Source organism: Mercenaria mercenaria, unplaced genomic scaffold (genome assembly GCF_021730395.1).
Source record: "Mercenaria mercenaria strain notata unplaced genomic scaffold, MADL_Memer_1 contig_545, whole genome shotgun sequence".
In the NCBI taxonomy this organism is placed as follows: Eukaryota; Metazoa; Mollusca; class Bivalvia; order Venerida; family Veneridae; genus Mercenaria; species Mercenaria mercenaria.
In genome coordinates, this window is record NW_026463426.1 from 39,758 (window position 1) to 58,333 (window position 18,576).

At 35.9% G+C, this 18,576-nt stretch overlaps 1 protein-coding gene across 1 annotated transcript in view; it reads left to right on the top strand.

The window, feature by feature from the left end:
- LOC128554579 (neurogenic locus notch homolog protein 1-like) overlaps positions 1 to 18,576 on the top strand; it is a 57,398-nt gene that overhangs the window by 26,810 nt on the left and 12,012 nt on the right. Inside the window, exons 11-12 of the mRNA XM_053535846.1 lie at positions 663 to 784; positions 1,229 to 1,623. Of these exons, the coding sequence (XP_053391821.1) occupies positions 663 to 784; positions 1,229 to 1,623 (517 nt within the window). The remainder of the gene's footprint in view (positions 1 to 662; positions 785 to 1,228; positions 1,624 to 18,576) is intronic.

Genomic DNA, 18,576 nt, shown 5'->3' on the forward strand with positions numbered 1-18,576 from the left:
GGTCATATATCGCCGAAAATTGATTAATGAATGTGTTCCCAACTTACAAAGTAGTTTTCTAGTTATAGAAAATAAGCTATTTAATATAAAGCAAGTACTCACGTTTGTTAGTAGGAATGTAAAACAGAGAACACATGCATGTATGGAAAAATTACCTATAAAACAAATAGTTAGTTTGGCCATTAGAATAAGTAAATTCGACAGGAGTAAAAAACAAACAAAGTAATGATAGTCTATAAGAACGTGAAACAATTATGTAAGGTTGGGCCGGTTGTTTAAAATTTGTAATATTTCATATGTATGTATTGATGCCATACACATGTCACTACAATAAAAGATAACCTCTTTGACAACAATTCTTGTGTTACCAAACATAGCAGGTATATAATTTAGCAACGTTTGGCCTGTCATATCCTAATATTGTCTGAGTTTCTTTTTGATGTTTTACACAAGGTGCAATACAACTTGTCAGACCTGGAACATCAGTTTTAATCATCTACTGGCATCTCTAAAGCAGATCAATGTCTTCTACAAAATCTGCACGTGATTGTAATGTACGCTTCATGTTAGTATGCAAGGAATTATACTAAATTAACCATTGTAGTAAATTTTTAACTAAAAATTTTGTTTGTTCAAGTCGTATTACTACTGATACATTTTAGGTTAGTGTTGGATATGATGGTGTGGTGTGCTTCAGGCTGGTATGGAGATCATTGTCAACATCTATGCCACTCTACTAGAAATAAAATGTGCAACAAAGACGGAAATCTTGTTTGTATACATGGTGAATATATAAGTTCACAAAACTGCTTTGAATTATTTAGTGACTAGTAACACTTTTCCATCAAAAATGAAATTGTCTCTTTTATGTTAAAGAAATGACTAGTTATGAATTTTATTGCTTTAAAATAAATAAAAAAAATGGAAATATATATAATGTCAGCGATGTTATTAAAACACTGAATCAAATCGATATTCTACATGTGCCTTTGCAGCTACTTAAAACCGGTAAACAATTAATTGCATGATGTGTGAAAATTACGGTATAAGCACTCTAATGTAGGGGCAAACTGATTCACTGTAATATAAATAAAACTTACTTTACACAGGAAATAATTATATGCTTTAGTTTACCATATTTCAGTTTGTTTTGCAGACTTCAGTCTTCATTTCAAGATTTAACTTTACGATTTTGCATTGAAACTTTCCTCATTTGGTGTTTTACCAGGGTATGGTGGACATTCCTGTTCAGATATAAACGAGTGTAGTGGTCAGTCCCCTTGCAAGAACGGTGGTACGTGTAAAAACACAATAGGTTCGTTTATATGTCAATGCCGGACGGGCTGGATCGGGCCAACGTGTGAGGTCGATATAGATGAATGTGACCTAGGTTTTTGTACAAACGTCTCATCTTGCACAAACAGCCCGGGATCGTTTCACTGCAGATGTAATAGAGGATTTCATGGTAGACTATGTACTGATAGAAATGAATGCAAGGTTCCAATGAAACTCTGCCAACATGACAGCACATGTCTGAATCAATATGGATCTTTCGCTTGCAGATGCGGTAAAGGGTATTCTGGAGCCAGATGTGAAAACGACATCGATGAGTGTTCTTTATCGGTAAGTCTGCTCTTTATCATAATAAGTGTGTTTGCACAGATTTGTACTTGAGCAATCAGTTTTTACATATAAAGTTACAGTGACTAAGTCCAGATGATAAACACTAATCCAAATGAATATAGGACTTTACTCGTATTAGTCAGACTCCGATATTGAGATAATCTCGATTGTTTGTAAACGCTCTCATTCGAACGTTTAATATACAGCAGAGAGTTATTTTCAAATTCATTTTAGTAAGTGATTTGTAAAAACAAAAATAATATGACTGTTCATGTTAAAGGATGTTATGGTTTTTGTAATTGCTTTTTCATTTAGTACATTTATGAAATATAAATTTTAACTATAGTTTTAAACCCTCAAGTAAAATTGTAATATATTTAAGGTGCAGAACGCTGTTCTATGAAAATAAATTGGATTCAGAGTAAGTTTAACCTTAAGACAAAAGTTTGAACTACTCTTTTAAAATTACAAACGTCAAATTCTTTAAAGATATCCAATGCCCATCTATCACTAATATATTGTTTCTTTAAATATTTACTTATAAATGTAGAATATGCTCGTCAGATGTATCTAATTTAACTTAATACGCTCATATATAACTTATGTGTATATAAAACTACTTTTAAAAATTAAATGGCATACACTAATAACCGTTTTAATAGATCTTCTAGGATTTTGGTGTAGCTCACATTTATACTGTGTTTAGCTATGCATATATTAACTGTTTAAAATCTAATGCATAGTACTCTTATAAGCATATTTCTGTAATTTGAATGTTTATGTAACGCTGCGTATGTTACGTAAAGTTTCTTTGGGGAATATTTTAGCTCAAATTCAGTTTTTTGAGTATTTATTTGTTTGGCTCTAGTCCACTTAATTGAGGGAATTAGCAAAATCCAGATAAAATCCAGATTCTGTTTTTTCTTTTATTCAGTTTTCAACAACAATATATGGATGTCCACATAACAACAATAATTTCTAAATAATTAACACAACTACATTTACAAAAACTTGTAATTATCTAGTCGGATATCTCGACATGAAACACATTTATTTCGTAGGAAAAAGCCATTCGGATCTACTGTTATCATTGGCTTTTATGAGGTTCATGACAATAATAATATTAACCAATGATTTCGCAGGAAACCAACATGCCCACTAGCATTAAATCTCGCATACTGCGATACCTTGTGAGATTTCACGTGATTTCACGTGACCAGGGACCTCTGTCCTTGCGTGTCAAAAGATTATTATCTTACAAAACAGATATTAAGATTATGTAATAAAATGCAATACGACTATCAACAGACGTATAAAAGCAAATAGTTTGACACTGCAAGATTTTATCAATGTTTAGTAAGAAATAAAACATTTCTATAACGACAGCATGTTAATTTTTGTTCTTTTCAGAAAATATGAGTTTTACATATACAACTATTTTTAAACATTTTAAAACAAATTATTTGACTGTTGTATAACACTAATGTCGCTGCATGACATTTACATATTAAACTATTTGCAGTATATTTTCATTTTGCAAGCATAAATTATTGGTACTGTAACAGTGTACCTTTTAACAAGGGGTATTTCTAAATCTTAATATATTGACTGTCTATGTGTTATCATATTACGACTTATCAGTACTGATATATTTTCTGGCCTTGGTAGATCATGGAATCCAGTCCGAAAGCCTTTTCCTTAAGGTATTAGATCACTAATAGAGAACCTCCTTTTTGAAGAGTATTCAATTCCTACCATAAACCTGCTTTTACTGCAATTCTTAGGGGGGCGTAGGTTCAAGCCCTACTGGGACCAAATTTTTTTTTCCTTATTTTTCTTTTTTCTAGTAAGTTATTACTTCTTTCAAGACTTATAATTGATTTCTTGTACAAAAATGGAAAAAGATGAATCTTATAAGCAATTACTTGGTGTTCAAAGTGAATTTACTACTTAAACAGAAGGGGTAGAGTTACACATCTTTAAAAATATTGAGTTACACGTGGTGAAAGTTCTCTATTTTGCTTTCACTGTTAGATTATATATTTTGGAAGAAATTTAAGTAGGATTTACGTCTGCCCTAAGGTAATTTTTAAATGGAGTAAGCAAAATTCAAAACAGAAACACAGCATTCGACTTTATTTTTTCAATGTTGAAGTATGAATTCTGTCTCATTAAATCCGTTTACTTGATGCACCATAGAAAAAAATGATATTGACATTTTTAGTTTGTGTTTTATAATTGTTTACCAATAGTTTGATGTTTATTTTATTAAAATTAATGGTAAAATGAGTTCTCTGCAAACGTTTTGGATAGTGGCTATCACTTTGAAATTTGTCTCTACTTGACCTTGAGGAGATACCATAAGTTATACAAAATTTATAAAAAACGGCACGGTAAAATTTGTTAAAAAATGTAAAATTGTGCAAAACACGGTTACCTTTCAGAATGTACCAAGCAAAGGCCATTTTGTAAACATTACTATTAGTGATCTAATACCTTAAGCCGGTGATAGGGTTCGCAATTCATTACGTCTCGTGAATATACCTGATAAGACCGAGCATGCTTGGTTGTGTTATATGCTTCCGACAACTGTTCATATAGCTTTTAGCAATGTAGTATTTCTTTATTTCAAAAGTGTTTATACTCAATATTTCGTCTTCAAAATAACTAAAAAAATAAGATATCATATGTTGGAGTAAAGTACAGAACTTCCAAAAAGGTAATGTAAATCATTGTCCATATCGCTTCGCGCAATCAATCAGTCGATGCTACTTCGATGCCAAACAATCATTTAGAATAAACCTAACTTTGATAAGTGTATTAAATAATCAAGACATTTGGATGGTTTTGTCGCCAGATTAATCACGGTTATGAGTTCGTTCAGATGAGCAGAACTTGAACCACGAGGACGTTATCAAAGTATCTTACTCTAAATTATGGTTAATCCGACGATTAACCACAAGAGGGTCTTGATTGTTTTCATTCTTATATGTTCATTGAAATATTTTGATAATACCTTTGCTCGACTTCATTTATCCGAGTTGTAATAAACTGAACGTCATGCGGCAATTTGATTTGACGTCATAATGGTCTCTTACCGGTCCGTGTGTCAACCGTTGTTTATTGCAGATTCTAACACGACTCGCATTAATTGCTATATAAAGATATAGCAAACAGCCTATATATGAATCTTCGATAAAATGTGATTGGCTGATAATTTTTGCCCCCTACGATTGTGAAATAAGAGATTCTACTTCATTTCCATTATATACGAGTTAAAAACAGCATTTCAAAACATGATTATGTTAAAAAGTCATAATGAATTAGATCTTTTTGTATTGTTTTTTTTCTTTCTTTCTTTCTTTTTAATTTAACGTCGCACCGACACATGATAGGTCATATGGCGACTTATATGTACGGCCGTAAAACACGTTTTGATCTCGCGAATAACGCGAATAACGATTCAGCGGTGACTTCATAAATACATGACGTAAAGTTTGGCACCATACTGATGTGACGTCATACAAATGTTAAGCTCTTAACTCGTAACACAAAATCAACTAATCTAATGTGATGAATCGCTGATGATTCTGTTCATAAATAGTTTGCGAACTGTTAGATTATAAGTTTATAAAATACTTCTCAAAATCTTGCTAAAAAAAGAAGCAAATATCTATACCTTCAATCGGCTTCCTAACCATGGAGGTAAATTGTAACAGCATATGACCCGAATGACGTCTACTAGTATATGCTTAAAATGTAATACTCTTAAATGCAAATTATATTTATAAATACAGCCATAGCTTTCACAGAAGCGAGCTGGTTCTAATGTCGTAACAGTGGACAATTCTATTGATGTTTATCTTATTATAAGTTAATGTTTCCTTTTTATTTGAAAACAACAACAAATAAGATAGGAACCTGTATATTGTCCGTAAGTATTGACTTGGCACACATGGATATTCCGTATGTTTCCGTAAATTAATATTCGGCGCCCGAACCAAAATAGCGATACAAATGCAAGATATACATTTCTTTATCAACAAGTAGCATTTGGAGATATGGTTGTGCGGACAAAACGTTCTGCTACCAATCCCGGGTTGTGAGTTCAAGACCTCTGTCTGAACATGCCATTATTTATTTCATTAGTTAACTTAAAAGGCGTATGAAATTTTCACACTTATTCCTTAATTGAAAGAAATACTCAAGTATTCAACATTCTCCTACGTACATTTCAGTGTACCGTTCTTTAAAAAGCGTTCATTTATTCAAAGGTCAATTCAGTTATTTATTTTGTTAGGTTTAGCGTTGCACCGACACAATTATAGGTCATACGACGCGTTTCAGCTATGATGGTAGAGGAAGACCCCAGGTGTCTCTCCATACACTATTCGATCACGAGCGGGTAGAACCACAGACCTTCCGTAAGCCAGCTGGATGGCTTCCCCACATAAAGAATTCAACGCCCCGAGTAAGGCGCGAACTAGACTAGCTCCTAGACTATGATATATCTTTTTACATATTTATGATTAAATGTAGTAAACTGAGCCAGTCTATATCCTATGTCCAAAATCATATGATACATCACATCATTCCTATGTGAAAATCTCTAAAATAGACTGGCTTTTATCTCTATGAAATTGAATTCATCAAAAAAGAGAAAAATGTAGAAATATACTTATTATCTGTCTAGTGGCTAGTCTAGGCGCGAACCCACATCGATGAGGGGCAAGTGATTTGAAGTCAGAGACCTTTACCACTCGGCCATGGAGGCCCCCACGGTCAATTCAAGCAACTTGTGTCAGTACACGATAAAAATTAAATCATAGAATAAATACTTCAGAAATGTTTCAAAAAATAATTTTAAAATAATAGCAATATCAATAAAATTACATTACATCGAATTCATGAAAATGGTCTAAACTGAATTCAAACCCATCGTACATTAATCTCAACATTTCTCATTTCCTGAAAGTGACATTTATTTTTTTTTCACAAAACTTTATTTGATCATTTAAGATGGACAGATTACAGTGACCAAGAGTATTTTAAAAATATTTCAAGGTATCAAATAAGTACGATTATGAAAGTAAATCTAGCTTCAGACCTTTTTAAAAAGTGGGAGACGGGCCTGTGCCTGATTTTTGGTGCTCAATATTACTTTACCTGGCGTACTTCAAACAGTTCTTTCTTTGTACTGCAGTTGCATTTTTATCATGGTGTGTAAAGACTATCCATCTTTATAAATCGAAACTGCCCTATTTGTGTAATTGTATGAATAGGTGCACGGTCCTTTTGTATCCGTTTTTCAAAAAAACAAGTAACGATTCTATTATGTGATGATCTGGAATTCTGATCAGTACCTCATCCGATTTGATTTCATATAATATGGCGTTTATCATCTTTTCTGCTGATTAGTTCTAATGCTATGAATACTTCGTATTACTGTAAAACTACACTAGTGTCATATCGTAACGAAGTGACATATAAGAATTAAGCTTTTCTATACTTAAATTTATTATACAACTTGAAACAAAGAGTTCTGTCACTTTTTCAAAGAAAAGCCCTGACCCTTATCAAATATCAGAGACGTTTGACAACATCGTCTAGGGCCAAGAAGAAGACAAAAAAGCACTTTCTTCAAAGATAGATATCTGGAAAATGCTATATTTCTTAAGAGTGCTTAAGAACATATGTTACGGAAACACATGAAAATTAATTGTTTTAACTTCTTTTTACGATGACAATCGAACAGTTTTGTAACGCTTTGCTCGAAGTAAACTGCCTCGATCATAAATATCTATAATATTTAACGCGCATTGAACAGCGCTATTTGCAACAATGACAGCGGAAAACCTATTTACAGTTATAGGTACAGTTCTTTCAGTAAACAACATCATGTTTGTAAACATTAGAGATTGCGTTTTGTAACCTTAACTTGCTATTTCAATGACATTTTATAAGAACTACATTTCCTATTTCTCAAAATGTTACTTCATTTATTAGGGCAGTATCTTTCTAAAACTGTTAAGAAATTAATTGAATCTATTGCAAAAAAGATTCTGCTCCATAAAATTGTTTCTCCTACTTTTTCTCTCTTGATGCAAGAAAAAATGTCAACAAAAGGGAGACCACTACTTCTAACAAAGGGATAAGTTCAAGACTGCATAATTAGTAATGTTTTAGTTACTTCCCCTTTAGTGATAATAGATCATAAAAATACAGAAAGTGAATACTTGCTTCTCCCTTAGCGTTTCATAACTTCCGCTGCGCATACGCAGTGAGCACTTTACGATTCGAAGTTTTGGAGGCAGGTCGCTTGTAAATACTAGTAGATAATGATTTAATTTCTGCAAATTTTAAAATAAAATACTTGTGAGGTAATCCATCATCTGTAGGAATTTCTTTTTGTTTGCTGCTGTATTTATGAAAATTGAAAATCGTTTCCAACCTTCTATGTTACTAAATAAAGGCAAAGTTTCACCGCCGATTTTGTTCCTAAAGAATATGTCTTTTCTACCGAAAAAATCACGAGTGTATTTATTTGTAATTACTCAAAATAAAAGACAAAAGCACGTGCAGTCTTCACTCTATTTATTAAGCGCCTGAGCGGCGAATAATCAAACATTTAAATCAATCATCTAATACTGTTTACATTAACATGAATGCTCAAACATTTATTAATATGAGTTGGGTAAAATGGCCGCTCTGAGTTCGGTATGTTAGGCGTTAAAGCTCGCTACCAAACTATTGAAAACTAATATCAAATGCAATAAGGAAGTTAACCGAAAAGAGACCGGGCGTGTCATATAAAAGGCAACCAATTTTAAATGAATAAAACGCGTTTGCATATTTACACTCAGGTCACTGAGATATTAACTGTATCCATACACAAAACCTTTAGCCATAAGAGTCCTACCGACTGTGTAATCGTAAACCCCCAGTTCCCCAATGTAACGTACCCTCAACAGGTACCAGCTTAGGAAACTAAAAATGCACAACCACACATTCGGCGTTAGGGAATGCCATTGGCTAAATACATCTAAAACGGTAACCACATTAACTAGGTCTTACCAATACACAAAGGGCCAGACCTATAGACCCGAAACGACATTCGAGTCAACAACAACAATAACGAAAGACCCAAAGCGACATTTGAGTCTACAGTCAAAGCTAGCATAAGGACCCGAAGCGACATTCGAGTCGACAACAAAATAACCAAGTGACCCAAAGCGACATTTGAGTCTACAGTCAAAGCTAGCATAAGGACCCGAAGCGACATTCGAGTCAACACAGTATAATGACCCGAAGCAACATTCGAGCCATAACAATTATTTTACCACGTTACTAAGCTTGTGACCTGAGATAACCCAAAACAAAAGTAATTAAACAGTCTACGGACCCGAAACTGTCAACTCAATTAAGTCACAGACGCACAAGTCTCATCTGTAGCGCAAATAATGCCATCGACGAGAGTTGATACACCCGTAACCGGAAGTTTGGAAGGTAAAATTATGAAGTATATGGTTCAATTTTCTTAGCTTAAACCACAGCGCCCGGTCACCTTCCGGTCAATAAACATTTTTTTCCGCTTTTTTGTTTTTGTTTTGTTTTTTTTTGCATATTATCCATTAAGAGCGACTATTAAATTGTAATATAAAAAAGAAGGAGCATGAGACCTTCATTTCCATAAATATACACGTTGTAATTGATATCTCATAATGAAAAATATTATTAACATAATATATCAGAAACAGTACCGTTTGCCAAAATATATCAAATAAAACAAAGAAACTGTCCTTTGAGAATGACACAAAATTTACATGAACAGAGTCTGTGTTTCACTAAATAACACTTTTAAAGTAATCACAGTCTATCATTTCTCTTTGGTGAACCTAGGAACTTTAATAAATCTCATAAAATGTAACAGTCTGACTGAAACGTTAATACGTATGCTGTCCATTCGTTCCTGGTACCAATGAAGACGTTAGCAAACGCAGACGATCTTCTGATTCCAATACAACAGATATCGATATTAAGCAGACGACACAGTCTGAAATAAAAGTACTAGACAGCAATTCTGTTTCCAATAACATTCTAACAGACATATGCAAATGTTAGACAGAAAAATGATACAATACATCGTATATAAAAGATCAAAGTGCAACATCTAAAAAATTTGTTGACTTATCAAATTTACGGGGTGTGGCGGGTGGGAGAATTTATCGGTGTGACTTGTCAAAAGAAACAGCGTAAGTGAGACAGACTGCACGTGATTTTCGGTTTTATACTGTTATTTTAGACGACTGGCTCTCGGTTGAATGGTTTAGTGCTATAAATAAAGGACTACAAAATCGGGAACCAGATTGACAGCTGATTGGATACGTTTCTATGACAACAAACAAAACATTTCTCGAAATAAATAAATCAAATTATTTTTAATTAAAAATAATTTTTATTATTTGTAATTACTCAAAATAAAAGACAAAAGCACGTGCAGTCTTCACTCTATTTATTAAGCGCCTGAGCGGCGAATAATCAAACATTTAAATCAATCATCTAATACTGTTTACATTAACATGAATGCTCAAACATTTATTAATATGAGTTGGGTAAAATGGCCGCTCTGAGTTCGGTATGTTAGGCGTTAAAGCTCGCTACCAAACTATTGAAAACTAATATCAAATGCAATAAGGAAGTTAACCGAAAGGAGACCGGGCGTGTCATATAAAAGGCAACCAATTTTAAATGAATAAAACGCGTTTGCATATTTACACTCAGGTCACTGAGATATTAACTGTATCCATACACAAAACCTTTAGCCATAAGAGTCCTACCGACTGTGTAATCGTAAACCCCAAGTTCCCCAATGTAACGTACCCTCAACAGGTACCAGCTTAGGAAACTAAAAATGCACAACCACACATTCGGCGTTAGGGAATGCCATTGGCTAAATACATTTAAAACGGTAACCACATTAACTAGGTCTTACCAATACACAAAGGGCCAGACCTATAGACCCGAAACGACATTCGAGTCAACAACAACAATAACGAAAGACCCAAAGCGACATTTGAGTCTACAGTCAAAGCTAGCATAAGGACCCGAAGCGACATTCGAGTCGACAACAAAATAACCAAGTGACCCAAAGCGACATTTGAGTCTACAGTCAAAGCTAGCATAAGGACCCGAAGCGACATTCGAGTCAACACAGTATAATGACCCGAAGCAACATTCGAGCCATAACAATTATTTTACCACGTTACTAAGCTTGTGACCTGAGATAACCCAAAACAAAAGTAATTAAACAGTCTACGGACCCGAAACTGTCAACTCAATTAAGTCACAGACGCACAAGTCTCATCTGTAGCGCAAATAATGCCATCGACGAGAGTTGATACACCCGTAACCGGAAGTTTGGAAGGTAAAATTATGAAGTATATGGTTCAATTTTCTTAGCTTAAACCACAGCGCCCGGTCACCTTCCGGTCAATAAACATTTTTTTCCGCCACAATAAATTTTAATTTATCCCCCAAAAAATTATTATTGAGCAGAGTTTTCCTGTATTGCAGTCTTTAAATAATCTAGATAAAACTCCAACCCCACATCATTTAAGTGTACACCGTCATCCCTAAAAAAGTTAGTTTCCGTATCTATGTCAGGGCTTATGAAATCTCCCCTGCCAGAACGGCATGTTGCTATACGGCCCAACCTATTGATACGCTTGCGCTTTGTCTCCAATGACTTGACGTTCGTGACCCCCCTCCAAACACGCCTGGGTAAAATGTCAACCCATATCAAAACGGTGTCGGGAAAAGCCTCACGGAGGTATTCGATTTCCCCTTTTATACTTCTTCTCATTTTGATCAAAGATAATGAGGCAAGATCGTTACCACCTAAATGTATGATGATAATCTTGGGTGGAGGCGATAGCAGCACCTGGGTCTCTATGGAGTTGCGGAAAGAGGTCCAGCCGAGTCCCCTCACTCCCCACCAAGCAATTGTTAAGTCAGGCAAGCGAAGGTTGACCTTTCCTGTGTCCGTCGCTCGTATGCCGGCCCAGTAAGGGATTGAATCCCCTAAAACCCATACATCTACAAGTATCGAGAAACAGAATTGGTAGTCAGAATTTGACGCTAGAGCGAAAATGAAATAAGTACAGTGCAACCCCTAGTATAAAGTAACACCGTTTGGGAAATACAAATATTGACTTATTATGTAAAGGTTGTTGCCCTGAGGAAGTAATTTTGACGGTATGTTACAGCCTGAGGAAGTTTGAATGTTGTTCTAAAGAGGTTTTTGCTTAATAGCAGGATAGTTTTAAAGAGATTGTACTGTATATTTCGTAAGTACACAAAGGCCACGCAAATGCCGTACTTGGGAAACAAGTATATTTATTGAATCAAGAGTGATAGAGTTGTGTGCCCTGACTTATTTCTGATAGCGGATATATAATTTATAACAGTTTGATGTCCATCTACCCAATTTCATAATAACTTCTGGTGGAAAACCTTGAGATGCTAAATCAGTAGCCCGACCGATTCTAAAACTATGTGATCGAAAAGTACCGGGAATTTGACACTTTCCAACGCATTTTGACAATACAGCGGAGAATTGTGACCTCGTAACGGGGTTGCCGTCTTGATGACAGTACAATATTCCAACCTGTTTTGGTCTCACCGCTAAGAATTCAAGTAGTGATTGTACTGCGCAGACAGAACCTGATTCTCTGGGTATTTTTAATGTAACCACTTTACCTCTTTGATTTGTTTTAGAATGACGAAGCTTAATTATAGCGTACTGACTTCCTATCCGGGACAAGTCAGATAACTGAAGCGAAACCTCTGATAATCCTTTACACGGAGAAACTAATTCGCTAACCTAAAAAGTCCAAAGTAGGCCAGGGTAAATAATGAATTAAACAATTTTGATTCATAATCACTAAAACAAATGTGAGGGAGTTTTCTGCATATATCAATCAAGATTGGTAAAGTCAGAGGAGTTCGATTATCTTGCGTTATGCGGTTCCTATGGCAACCCTCCAACAGTTTGTTAATAGCAAAGACCCCGGATATATTATAATATCCGAACAGTTTATGAAAATAATTTAAACCTGCTATATACGTCGTAATAGTTTTTGGTGACAACTTCATTTCGAAACAGAATGCAGTAAATAACATAATGTGTTCTTCAGGTAGAGGCCAACACTTTGGAAGATTATAAGACTGCCTGAATTTCTCAAAGGTTCTTAAAGCTGTATTATACGTCAGTCTAGAGTTTACTGCGATTCCTGAAAAAAGGAGCTGTTTAGCTCTAAACTGAAGATGTCCCAAAGGAAATCTGGTACCGGGTGAGGACACTGGTCTGCGTCTGGAGCTAGCTTCCGAAACCTGTCCAGCTGAAAGCGAGACAAAGCATCACAAACGTTGTTAGAATGACCTGGGACATGAACTGCCTTAAGTACGATGTTAAGGTTAAAACATCTTAACGTTAAGATTCTTACAATGCACATGACTTTTTCCGACTTAGAAGATAATTTGTTCAAGATCTGAACTACTGCCATATTATCGCAGTTAAATTTGATCTTCTTATTTTTTAGATCTTTTCCCCAAATAAATATAGCAACCAAAATGGGGAACAACTCTAGAACTGTTATATCGGACGTAAGACCACGTGCACGCCACGTGATTGGCCATTTCGCGTGACACCAGTGACCTTGAAAGTAAATCCCGAATCCTAACTCCGTGCCCGCCGCGCTATCAGTGTACAATTGTGCGTCTTCATTTGTGACCCAATACTGATCATGAAAAATGGAAATGCCGTTGAAATTCTGAAGCAGAGTTAACCACATTTTTAAGTCCAGTTTTATTTCTTCATTTACCCGGATATGATGATAAGGCTTTGTAAGGCCGCAAATAGAGTTTATTAGGCGGCGAATAAATGGCCTGCCCACAACTATTGCCCTGCAACAAAAATTCAGAGACCCTATGAGAGACTGCATTTTCTTAAGTGTTGTTTTTTTCCGTGAAAGTATTTCTTTAATTGTTTGAACAACCGTTTGAATTTTTGGCATTGGGATTCTCACCGTCATATTGATTGAATCGAGTTCTAATCCTAAGAATATTAAAACTTCTGTCGGGCCTTCCGTTTTTTCGAGAGCTAGAGGTACACCAAGTTCTGACATTGTGTTTTTGAAAATTTCTAATGCTCGAGTGCATGATTCTAACGACTTGTCTCCCCCCAAAAAATCATCAAGATAGTGAATTAAATTTCCGTTTTTTAACTTAAGCTTGACACAGAACTCAAGAAATCTAGAAAACCTTTCGAATGTAATACAACTAATCGACGCTCCGAAAGGAAGGGCCTTATCAAAATAAAAATAGCCATTATAGCAAAAACCTAGCAGTTCGAAATCTGACGGCCGGATTGGAATTAAGCGATATGCACTTTTTATATCGGACTTAAAAAGCTTGCAGTTTCGTCCTAAATTTTGAACCAGTTTAACCGCTTCATCAAAACTAGTGTATTGGACCGTGCATAAAGCCGGGTCAATATGATCATTGATTGAACCGCCAGAGGGGTATGACAAATGGTGAATCATGCGGAATTCCCCAGGAGCTTTTTTTGGAACAAGGCCAATCGGTGACACGATTAGATTTTTAAGCGGGCGGTGAATGAATGGACCTGCAACCCTGCCTGCCTCTATTTCTTTATTAATTTGATTTTTTATGATATCTGGGTTTAATGTCGAAGAACGTAGATTGTTTGCATCTCGTGCTAACCTGGGACCTGTATATTGGATTGGAAATCCTTGAGTAAAACCATTTATTAAAAACTTTGATTCGTTGGGGTCGTACAGACGAGAATAGCGCCTAATAGCCTCAATTTTGACAGGGGATTTTGCTAAATTTACAACATCCAAGTTATGCGGCTGATCTGATGCCTTAATCAAGGGCGTAATGACCTTAGGCCTATTGATTTCTCGGGTTACCTCCTCTTGGTCTTCTAAAGGGTCGGCGGAAGCCTCTGCCACGAAAATTAGGCTGAGCTTTTGAGTTTTGAGCTTGAACAAAGGATCTTGACTGAAAACAAGCAACCTCTGGGTGTCGTGCACGGCATTTTGAGCATACATGTGCGTATTTGCAGTTAGGCCAGTTGCAGTTACCCATATTGAAATCATTACAAGTGTACTTTCCAGGATTTAACCTAGTATTATTTGACGTCTGCTCATCCTTAACTTGTATGCAGCGCCGTCAGAGTTCATTATTCATTTGTGACCAGGAGCCGGATGTTAAGGCTTGGCGGATTCGAAACTGCTCATCGTAATCTCTCCACCCATTTCCCCCCTGGCGCATAGCACAATCCCGAATATTGAACATGTAATGAAGTAATTCATGGACTTTGTCACTGTGTGTTTGTAAATAAATGGATGCGTAAATGATAAAAGCGTTCGTCCATTTTTCTATGGTCATTATTTTGTCTTTGCACACTTGCTGTGACGCCTCAATATGACCGTCTGACGACAGTTTGAAAATGTTACCTGTGCAATAGTCAGACAATTCAACAGCCCCTTTTAAGAGTAAAGCGAGATTAATATATTCCCCTCGACAGATCTGTTGTTTAAGTGTAGAGGGTACGTGAGCTGACAGGTCGTCGTTTGCCAAACGGACGGACGGAAAACTTCGCCCCGAATCTGACACATGCAAAGTTGACTCATTAGGTTGACTAGGAGGCAGGGAAACAAAATTATTACGAGCGATGCCACACCCCGTATTCGCATTTTTACTCAAACCTAACGGACTACATGGGTTTCTGCTGTTATCTGAAGGGAGAACACCTGAATCAAGTAAAATACGTTCAAAATCAATAACTGACCCACCTTTTTCTCCTTGCAGGAGCTGGTTGTCCCCTTCATCAAACTCTTCGTCCCCTAACGCCTGTGCCGCCGGACCACGTTGTGGGCTTCTATTCTCCTGACCAAGGTCATCGGCCCTCCTCTTCTGTCCGCGTGTATTCGGGCGGTTCTCCGGCTGATTTGCCACTGGTACCGGGTTGGCGTCGTTGTCTTGGGGTCTTGGCATACCCCTGCCATGCGCTCTACCTCGAGCCCTGCCTCCTCGTTGCCGTACTCTTCCACGTGGCATCTTACTACCAGTTAAAGTACGTACTATTTACTCTAAAGAATTTATCGGCGTGACTTGTCAAAAGAAACAGCGTAAGTGAGACAGACTGCACGTGATTTTCGGTTTTATACTGTTATTTTAGACGACTGGCTCTCGGTTGAATGGTTAGTGCTATAAATAAAGGACTACAAAATCGGGAACCAGATTGACAGCTGATTGGATACGTTTCTATGACAACAAACAAAACATTTCTCGAAATAAATAAATCAAATTATTTTTAATTAAAAATAATTTTTATTATGAATTTTCAAGCGAATTGCACTTTCTACTTTCAATCGACGGCCGCAATATTTGTTTACATTTAAGGTCAAGGTCATTGAAATGCCTACCTTAACTCAGAGTTCCATATTTTAATGTGTCTTGTATAACAAAAACGTGAGCTCTAGCTAAAACATAATCAAAAAGTAGAAAGGTCATTTTGCAAGTAGAGAAAATTTGGTTTGAAAACGTGTAAACACGTATGACCTATAAGTACCGCATAGTATTATGGCGTTTTTATTTTTACCGACATGTAAATAAACAATCAGTACTTAGCAATCAAAATATATTGGAAGTAAGATCAATAGTTGTCTTGATGGAGCAGTAGGTTGAGTTGATTGACATGTAATCATTTTGTAGTGATAGTTTAGATGGTTCGAACCTTGCATCCGTCATGTTTTTTTAGCTCACCAGAGCACAAAGTGCTCGGGGTGAGCTATTGTGATCGCTCACCGTCCAGCGTCCGTCCGTCCGTCGTCCGTCGTCCGTCCGTCCGTTGCAGAACTCTGGTTGCCATGACAACCGAAAGGAAAAACTTTAAAAATCTTCTTCTCAAAAACCAGAAGCCCTAGAGCTTAGATATTTGGTGTGAAGCATTGCCTAGTAGACCTCTACCAAGTTTGTTCAAATCCTGACCCCGGGGTCAAAATTGACCCCGCCCCAGGGGTCACTTGATTTTACATAGGAAAATCTTTAAAAATCTTCTTCTCAAAAACCAGAAGCCCTAGAGCTTAGATATTTCACATGTAGCATTGCCTAATGAACCTCTACTAAAGTTGTTCAAATCATGACCCTGGGGTCAAAATTGACCCCGCCCCAGGGGTCACTTGGTTTTACATAGGAAAATCTTCAAAAAAAATTCTAAAAATAATTCAGAAGGCCTAGAGCTTAGATATTTTACATGTAGCATTGCCTAGTAGATCTCTACAAAATTTGTTCAAATCATGACCCCGGGATAAAAATTGACCCCACCCCAGGGGTCACTTGATTTTACATAGGAAAATCTTCAAATTTTTTCTAAAAAATAAACCAGAAGGCCTACAGCTTAGATATTTGACATGTAGCATTGCCTAATGGACCTCTACAAAATTTGTTCAAATCATGACCCCCTGGGTCAAAATTGACCCCGGCCCAGGGGTCACTTGATTTTACATAGGAAAATCTTGATAAATTTTCTAAAAATAAACCAAAAGGCCTAGATCTTAGATATTTGACGTGTAGCATTGCCTAGTAGACTTCTACAAAAAAGTTTCAAATCATGACCCCGCCCCATGGGGTCACTTGATTTTACATAGGAAAATCTTCAAAAAAATTCTAAAAATAAACCAGAAGGCCTAGATCTTAGATATTTGATGTGTAGCATTGCCTAGTAGACTTCTACAAAAAAAATTCAAATCTGGACCCCCAGGGGTTACTTGATTGTATGTAGGGAAATCTTCATAAATTTGCTAAAAATAAACTAGAAGGCCTAGATCTTAGATATTTGATATGTTACATTGCCTAGTAGACTTCTACAAACTTTGTTCCATTCATGACCCCCGGGGTAAACTTGGCCCCGCCCCAGGGGTTACTTTATTGTACATCAGAAAATCTTCCAAAAAAAATCTAAAAATCATCAGTTTGACATTTGAAACATGTAGCTCATATTACTCTGGTGAGCGATCCAACGTCATCATGACCCTCTTGTTTACTTTGCATCTAATTTATTTATATTACTTTGTGTAAGTCTGTTTTTTGCCTGGATTCTAATTCGTTCACAAAAGCCTCAAAAACATTAGATCATATTAAAGATGGAGCATATTTAAACATGATTACGTGTTAACAACGACATATACAAATTAGTGAACAAGTAAGTACTAGATTAACAAACTTGTGTTGTTTTCGTTGAATCGTATTATTAAAAAAAAAGAAATTATAAAATACAGTTTTTAAAATATGTTTTACGGGTCCGGAATCGAACTCCCGAGAAAAAAAAGTATAAGACGGATACCAATACCGCTAGACCAACGAGGATTACTATTGTCAACGTAAAAGTTGTGTAATGACTTTAATTTATGCTATTGCTTTGTTTGTTTACATTTCAAAGCGCCTTATTACTGTGCGATATGTATACTGTAGTAATCAAACTGTATCGCACAGTAATAAGGCGCTTTGAAATGTGAACAAACAAATTAATAGCTTATATTTAAGACAATGTACTACATTTACGATGCAAAGACTAATTCCTCGTTGACCGAGCGGTAACGGTATTCGTTTTATAATCTTTCGTCGGGAGTTCGATTCACAGATCAGTAAAAATATTCTAATACTGTATTCAATTTCTTTTTTAATACGGTTCAATGAAAACAACACGAGTTGGTTGAACTAGTACTTTTCCTCTGTCTTATAAATGTCACAGTTAACACGTAGTTGTATTTAAATACGATTTGTCTTTAATATTATCTAATGTTTTTGAAGCGTTTTGAATGTATTAGAAACCAAAGAAAAACATGTAAGGAGGATGTTACATGG